This window comes from Halyomorpha halys, unplaced genomic scaffold (genome assembly GCF_000696795.3).
Source record: "Halyomorpha halys isolate HHAL.00 unplaced genomic scaffold, Hhal_1.1 Scaffold451.1, whole genome shotgun sequence".
Lineage (NCBI taxonomy): Eukaryota > Metazoa > Arthropoda > Insecta > Hemiptera > Pentatomidae > Halyomorpha > Halyomorpha halys.
Genome location: NW_027113598.1, coordinates 269,539 through 278,481, shown reverse-complemented (window position 1 = coordinate 278,481; position 8,943 = coordinate 269,539). Strand labels below are relative to the sequence as shown.

The 8,943-nt window shown below is 31.0% G+C and overlaps 1 protein-coding gene across 2 annotated transcripts in view; it reads left to right on the top strand.

The window, feature by feature from the left end:
- LOC106682921 (probable phosphorylase b kinase regulatory subunit beta) overlaps window positions 1-7,809 on the top strand; it is a gene marked incomplete at both ends in the record, with an annotated part of 37,566 nt that extends 29,757 nt beyond the window's left edge. For both annotated transcript variants that reach the window (XM_067051008.1, XM_067051007.1), the window contains 5 exon segments: window positions 1,878-2,020; window positions 3,942-4,144; window positions 5,575-5,709; window positions 6,256-6,493; window positions 7,702-7,809. In XM_067051008.1, the coding sequence (XP_066907109.1) occupies window positions 1,878-2,020; window positions 3,942-4,144; window positions 5,575-5,709; window positions 6,256-6,493; window positions 7,702-7,809 (827 nt within the window).
- Between the last annotated feature and the right edge of the window lie 1,134 nt (window positions 7,810-8,943).

Sequence of the window (8,943 nt, the reverse complement as noted above, 5' to 3'; positions counted from 1 at the left end):
AAGAAGGAAAAATGGTGAACTTTTTGGGCTTTACAAGGAATGTAGCATCTCCTCGTACATAAGGATGCAAAGGCTAAATGGCTTGGGCATGTAATGAGGATGAGCAAGGAAAGAGTGGCTCATAAACTGTACAGTTACGTTCCGGATGGTATGCAGCAACGTAGTAGGCCAAAGGGCCAATGGAAGGATGCTGTGAGGTGGGATCTGCGACAACTGAGGATCCCAGTTACCCTTACAGAAGATAGTATAGAGAAAGATGGTTGGCGGCCGTTGAGCAGGCAAAGGGTAGCTTCTTGGGCCCTGTTGTGCCAGTAAAAGAAGAATATATATATAGCCCTTATATAAGTGAGAGGATCGTAAACAGATATGTGATCTTCATATCTGTAAAAGTTGAATACTTCATTTTTGCTTAATATAAACCTAAATCTATTAAACTATCGTTAGCAGCCCTGATAATCTACAATATGGGTTGATGGTTGGCCCTGAATAAATTGGTAACAGAGATGGGCAAAAATTAGCTACAGTTTAAACTAATAGCTAAAATTGCCATGGATACAATCCTTATTCATGAATGAACCATTGATAAATAAATATCGTATCCATGGCAATTTTAGCTATTAGTTTAAACTATAGCTAATTTTTACCCAACTCTGATAGAAAACATTATTTTTTATTTTTATTTCTTCCCATTTCCATCTCGAATTATCATATGATCATTTTTCAATATATAATATAAACCTCCAATATTTAAATATCATTATTTTTTTTTTGTTTTTATCACTTTCCTTTTATGAAAAAGAAACTAAACTTGAATTTGTTCAACTAATGATTTTATCTGGTTAATGAAATGAGATTGAATAAAATGAAATTATAGAGCAAAGGGGGCCTGTAAGTTAAAATATTTTTTTCAAAATGGTGGCCAATTACACTGTTTTTCAAAATGGTGGCCGATTACACTGTTTCTCAAAATGGTGGCCAATTACTCTGTTTTTCAAAATGGTGGCCAATTACACTGTTTTTCAAAATTTTTGAACTACTAGTTTTATTGTATAAAAACTGTACTGGATAATTCTTGTAAATTTCTAATGAAATCTATGCTTTTTTGTTTTTATCTGTATTTCTTGTTTTTATTTATACTAAGCCACAAGATATTATTATTTTCAATTCTTTTGAGAATTCTAAATTATTTAGTTCAAATTATGAAAATCTTAAACAGAAAGTGATTAAAATTTGTTTGTCGATTCCAGTTATTAATTATTATTACATAAAAACCTTTTAGTTTGGAAACAATTCAGATTGAGTTAAAATAGGACATTTAACACGGTTAAGGACTGGATTAATTTTTAATGGAATTGATAAAAAAAAGTTTAGGATCTCTTAAACTTCATTTAATAAAAAAGTTTTTATCTGGGTTACTTTAAAATTTTAATATTTTTGGCTTTAAACTTTTATTTGAAAAGCTCTTTGAGTTTTGTTTTATTTATTCCACAATTATTGATTTTTGTAATTCAATTAGAAATAGTGGATGAAAAGTACTTTTCCTAATTAATTTTTGTTTTTTGTGGGGTGGAGCGTGAAATGTTGTTATTAGATGTAAAGAAATAAAATTTAAATTAGTAAGAGTATTTTTCATTCTCTATTTCTTATTACATGAATGAAACTCATATAACTTTTATCGATTTTTTTTTTAATTACCCTTATTAAATTGTTACTAACCTATAAAAGTGCATGGTATTATTTTTTAACTGTTTAGTACAAGCTTTTGGTAAAAAAAAATATGTTGTTCCTCTGGCAAAGATTAACTCCACTGTCTTGGTCACTAAAGTGTTAAATGTTTTTTAAAAATTCAAAAATGTCCGCATTTGGTGTTTGTTTAGTTCTAGAGCACATAGAATCACTTTATCACACCGCTGGTAGTCTCCATTATTGGCTTGCTGTTCGCTACTGTAGTAGTCTTCTTCATCACACCGTCGACAGCATCAGTCCATTTATTACTGCTCTACTAGTCAATGGAAAACAGGTGTTTTATTATTTATTTTATGATAAATATTCCTTGATTTTATTTTTCACATTCTTTTATTATACCTACAATATCCTGTCCTTGTCCTTGGATAATGTTCCGTATCGAGTACTCTGTACTTCATCTTGACAATGTCTCCCATGTAATCCTCATAAAGACTAAAATGGTAATTTATTTCTCATTAATTTAACCCATTCGAGACCAATTTCACACCGTGTGTGCAATGCATTTCTGAGCCAAAAACTCCGACTGCACACCATGTGTACAATGATCTTGAATTGCAATTATTAGTCAGTATGGAAGAGGCTGCCGTTAGAACAAGACTGGTTTAAAACAAAAATTATTCTAAAAGTGTGTACAAATAAAATTTGATGTTGGTTTAAATTTTTTGTGATTGTTTCAAAGGTTATCATTCTGTACAACCAAAGTAAGGGTCATCCTTTCAGGAAAATTCATCGTCTTATACTGCTTCTTAAAAATTTATGTTTATTTAAGTTTATATACTTTTATTTTTATTTATATCATTTTATCTATAATTATATTCTTTCCTTCTAAGGATTTCATGTTAACCGACTATTTTTGGAATGAATGTTGTTCAATTTAATAATGTGTTTTTATTTTATTTTATATTAGACACCTGGTATACAATCTGCCCCTCGTAATAAAAATATTCAGAGGAGTGAAAAATTTATATAAATACAAAGTGACTGATTTCTATTGCAAACATGTTTTTTTTTAATCAAAAATGGCCGATATAAAGCAAAAAAAAAAATTTGGGATTTTAGGGATGGTCTCTAAAAATATGTGCTGTTTCGAATGGGTTGAACTGCTTTATTTACTTTAAAAACTCTCTAAACTTCCAATCTCTCACTAAAAACTCATTTGGATGACATTTTTGATCATCAAGACTATTTTGAATTACAGAGTTGAGCTTAGGATTCCATAAAATAATCAAAGTCCTTTTACAGTACCCTATATTCTGTATGGTGTTACTAATACAATAGTTACAAACCCTTAAGATGAGAGATTCAAGCTCATCCTGTCAGAAACTACTTCACCACCAATCTGTAATCTGGCATCTTAATCAATTCCTGTTTATTTCTCTAGATATCTGAGGATGGTTTTCTGTGAATTAGTTAAATACGAGGAATGTTCTGAAAATAAGGGTACTGTTGGGCTGTCATGCTGTTTGAATTTTTTTTCAAAATTTGGTAACGTTGAGGAGTATAAGGGGTCTCCTGAACATTATGAGCACTGGAGACTCACATCAGTACCCAAACTCGTCTTGTAGTGTCCATTTCTATGAAATAATCAATAAGAAATCCCACTAAGTGCGAGGTGCACACTGTCATAAGATTCCTTCTCGCAGAAGAAAAAAGCACTATCATACTGTTTCACTATTGTGATAGTAACCACAGCATCAAATTGTTGCCTTAAATCCTAGTATTGACATTTAAATACTTTTCATTGAGATTTTTAAGAAATCCTTAATTTTATTTTAAAATTTTCTGAATTACCCGACTGTCATTTCAGATCTTCCCCATCCAATGCAAACTCTGGTGGATGTTCCAATTTCTTCACAAGCACTTAAATGTAACTTCTGAATTAAAATGTTAAAATTTATGCTTCACTATTTTCAATCCATCGCTTATGTTTGTTGTACATAAATTTTCATAATTTTATTTTGCATGAGAAATTGGTTAAAATCTTGTAATAAAATATACAGAGTTTTCACTTGTTGCTAATATTTTAAAATCTAGATATTGATAAATAAGTATCTGCTGTTCTAATTATAAGAATAAGTTAATACAGACTAGAGGTTGACATCTTGTTGACAATTGATGATCATTCAGTACCTTACCCATTGAGCTATTCCACTCCTTTTTAGTATAAGAATAGTTAATTATCTTGTTTCCAACAGATCAGTGTTGGAGTGGCAGGGCACGAAGAGACAGTGTTGGACAAACCGCTCGTTCCGATGGAGATCCGAAATGTGATATATTCCACCATCCAACCTCACGATATGATACAGGCTGTTCTCCAGCAAGAGGTCGTCTTATATTGCGGCAGGCTTATCACTACTAGCCCTCACCTTTTCAAAGGCATTCTTAAGATCAGAGTAGGGTAAGAGCTTTCTTAATCATTTTATACATATATATTTTTAAAACCACAATTTACAGTTCTTCCTCAATAACTCAAATTCGTGGAAATGACCAATAACTTACAGATAAAGTATATTTACAAAGATGAATATATAGTGCAAATCATTCAAGAAGCCGGGGTACAATGGTTTGGTAATGACATAAGGATAGATAAATCCTGAAGAAATTCAATAGAAAATATTTTGTCAGCAGCTTTATGGAAAACAGGAGAGTTGGATGTCAAAAGCTTTTGTGATCATCTATGAAAATGTGGTTCTGGGTATCCTGAAATACACTTGAGTGAAGCCTTAACTTCATCCTGGAACAGAAGAGGAGACTGGCTCTTCTGAAGGTCTCAAAGACCTATAGAATGGTGTTACATTAGTGAGTGTAGGTGCTGGCCAGAGTGATTCCCCTAAGCCAGAAACTGAAGGAGGATGTTAAATAGAAGAAGAGGTGGAGACTTATAGCACTACCTGAGGGACTATGGTAGAGGACTGGTGAGACCTTGGACCTATGAAAGAAGATGCTGTGGTTAAGATTCCATAAATGAGTGGAATGGACCATGGGTGTTAATCCAGAAGGCCCCTATTGTAATAAAGTTCTTTACCGTCCATGCAAGATTGACGGCTTGGTAGGTTCTCCCAAGATTTCAGGGGAAGCTGCGGAACTTAGTATAGAACATTTACTCTCCAGTGTCTCACATTCGGTTTCCCTGAAATTGCAGAACATACAATAGTAGATCGCACAGCCATAGAAGTACACATGGCCAGGTTTTTGATAAAGATCAGGATTAACCCTCACTGATCAAATTTTTACTCATCTGATGGAAAAAGAGATCTATCCCTTCTTCAGGGAGTTCATCTTCTGCTAGCAGTGGTGTTGCTGCACAGCAGCTGCTCCAGTAATAGCAGAGGAAAAAAAAAGGGCACAGCTTAGAGGGAAAGATTCTGTGGTTACTGGTTAATCCCTGAGATTGGAAGGCATCAGTATATGGTCAGAAAAATTGGTGGTTTATGCAGGAACAGGCAGTTTCATCTTGGGACATGGATGACAAAATAATAATACCACTGGTCACCGTCGACTAGAAAAACATTTGTTGACCTTGCCTCTTAGAGGAAAGAAACTACATAATTTGGTTTAATAAGTTTGCATGCAGTTTGCATACTTAAGTTGCTTGAACTTATGCAGGTATCGCATTGCTTACTCTAAGCTTTATAAATTATTCACCATTGTATTGTGAATATTGCATGCCCTAAAATTGGAAGAGTTTATTTTACATGATCTTTTTTTTTTTTTAATGATTGGGAGTAAAATGTAAATTTTAATCTGATAAGCATTTTTTTTTCTATAAACTAGTTAGTATTTTTTGTAAAACATACTAGCTATTCAATATTCTTTTTCTCTTTGCAGATGGGTACTTGAAGCAATAAAACATTACTTGAAAATCACTAATTCTACAACAAGTATTGGAAATTTAAGCCCGTTCAGGGTAAGGAAGCTGCTTTATAAGGTTCTTTCAGTTAGTGAATGGGCAACCAAGGAATCGTGAGTCTCCATATGCTTAACTTTATTTTTTTTCATTATAAGTCATTAATCGAAAGTTTTGATGAGAAAAGGAGGTAATTCAATCCTCAGGAATTATTGACTTACCTACATCGGTAAATACTTAGGTATACATACACTATTTTGTAAATAAAAAAATTCTTTCTGGAAGATCGTTGATTGACTGTGCGTAATAATATAAAGGAAGATGAGGAGAAGATGGTTGGGGGTGCGGTCAATGAAACACAAATAAGTATGACACACGGTATGTTATTACACACGGTATTTTCGAAAAATTTTAAAATGAAAACTACCTCTTTTTTGCAGCAAAACTTAAAAAAAAAATTGATATTACTTGATCTCACTTGTTAAAGATGTTATTTTCTTTGTCATGTGAGATTTTTAATTTTCATAAGTATTAAGTTATTACAAACTATTAAGTAAATAAAAATCTGAGTCTATATTTTTTTTTACTAAACAAGATATTTAATTTTTTTTATGAAAGAATGAATGTTTGCAACATTACAATATATGAGATATTATTTTCAGCCTCAGTTATGGTGACAGAAGAAGACTTGAAGGATGCGTTTGCAGATCGCCTACAAACTTCCATCTTAAGGTTTGGGATGTCCTTTCGGCTACAGAAGGTTTAAAAGTTGGAAGGACGGTTATAATGAGGCAGCCGATACTGACAGATATGAGTCGCTCTGAACTCGCCTTTTCTCTTCTAGTCGAGGAAGCATTAAATCAGATTTCAGAGCCAGAGTACAGGCAGATAATTGTGGAGGTATTTTAAAAGAGAATAATATGTTTCATTTTAAATTCTGTTATTTTTAGTGACTGAAACTATTCATTAATTTATATTTGAAAGCTGTTTCAATTACAAATTAATTTTTATTTTCATAAAATAAATTTTTAATTTCAAATATCTTTTAATGAGATGTTAATTATTGACAGTAGATTGATATGAGGAGTAGATGGGCATGTTTGCGGTTAGCAAAGACACAAATAAACAAAACTTATTTATTTGTGCCGACGTTTCGTCCTGAATTTGGGGCCTTCATTAGGAGTGGAAAAACAAAGCAAGATAACAATCTGACAACCTTAATTCAGAGAAACATAATAAAATAATAAACTTAGAAATATATGTAGCAATAAATTAAGTAGATAGTAATTGATATTCATAGAAGATAAAATATTATATTGTAGGGAGTATGAATTATATACAATAAATTAAAAAAAAAAAACATAAACATAAGTTTAAATAAAAAATTAATTAATTTTTAACTAGAATGAAATTCCCCCTTTTCTTTTTTCTTTTTTTTTTTTCAAATCTCTTTATTTTTTATATGGTTACAGAATACATAATAATATAATGCAATACATTATACATATACAATTAACATTATATCTTTGTTTGCCATATGGCATTATAAGATGAGCAAACATGGTCCGCTGAAGGTGGTTATACATTGGTGGTATGATAGCTGGGGGCTTACAAGAAATGGGGAGGGGCCATTCCGGCTGGTGATGGTGGTGGTGTGATGACTTCAAGCCCCTCACGATAGCCGAGCGTTCTAAACCATAGACCTCTGGCACATATATCATAAAATTCCACCGCTTTAGCTCCAGTCTTATATTATCTTTGAAACATTTATTAAAAACATGAAGAGGGGACATATATTTAGCTTATATTTCAAAACTGTTTCAATTACAAATTAATTTTTATTTTTGTAATGAAATAAAAATTTCATGTTTAATTTTTATCTGTTTGACGTTAAAATATCATTTTTTTCTATCATTTTCTTCAAAATAAGTTTTAATAAAAAAATCAATATTTTTTTTACTAGAATTAAATGCTGCCCCTTAAGTTCCTTTACCCTTTGACCACACCCCTCACCACCTTCTTCTAATTTTCAATAAAATTAATTTTTTATTCATTTTTATTTGATACACCTTTCAAATTATAAATTTTCTATTTTTTTAATGTTACAGTTACTACGTATTGTCTCCACGATCTTAACAAGAAATCCAGAAATAACTTTTCTAAAGCAATTTGACCTGGATGACTTAGTCGATCAGGCTATTCAAATGTTCTCTAAGGTAAACAAACCAGTTATAATTTGATCTGTAAAACAAGAAAATATTATCTGATTAAAAAGTTATGCATGTTATGATTTGATAAATCAGATATTTAGAAATAAATAGTATTAAGAAACAGTGCCAACAGAATGATATTAAAAAAAAAAAAATTATCCTAACAGAATAACCCAAAACTTGTAAATAAAATGATATCTTGAAAAAATAATTCAATTTAATATTTGTTTGTAAAATTTGTCACCTTCTTATTATTATCGCTAGATTTAATAAGGCAGTTGTGTATATGTCTTTTTAGGTTTGCTTTTGTTTTTAGAAGAAATTTATTTATTATTGTAATATTTGGGTGTGTGAATTACAGTCAATGAGTGCTAGTTTGGTTGGTGTTGCCTAGCAACAGATCTACTTTTTATATAAACAGTTGTGACCAATTAGTGCTTACTACAGACATCGTCTGCATTCGTTTTGTGCCAATATAACAGTATTGTTTTAATAAATTTTGACAATTTATTGTGGGTCAATGTAGAGATGAGCCCAATAACTTTCTGACCACTTACGAGAGTTATTTCAGCACACAAAAGAACATAGCATCAGCCAACAATACAGTATAATCTCAGTAATCCAAACTAACTGCTACATGGGAGTATTCAGATTACTGAAAAGTTTGGATTGCAGAAAGAATTTGGAAAAATAGTATAAACAAATTCAACCATATGAATGTACATAACTATTTTTATTTATTTAAGTTTTTTTTCATATCTTATTAGAAATTTTGACAGTTTATTTTTGAAAAATTAAAATTAAAAAAAAGAAAATGTTTTCTTTTACATCCCCAGTAATGCCAAGTGATGATTTAATTTGTTAAAGAGATAATAAGATTGTTCATTTATAAGTGAAAAAAGTATAAATAGAAAAAAAGTACTCTTCGTATGGATTTATTTAAAACATGATATAAAAAAAAAATATGTTCATCAGCAAAATTTTTATTATACATATTTCTACTATTAATTAAATTAGTTTTACAGAAGCAAATGATTTATAAAATACTGGAAGATTATTGATTGACCGTGTGTATAGATGAATGGAATATGGTTCGGGTGCGGTCAAAAAAACTCAAATAGTAGATAATTATACTATTTT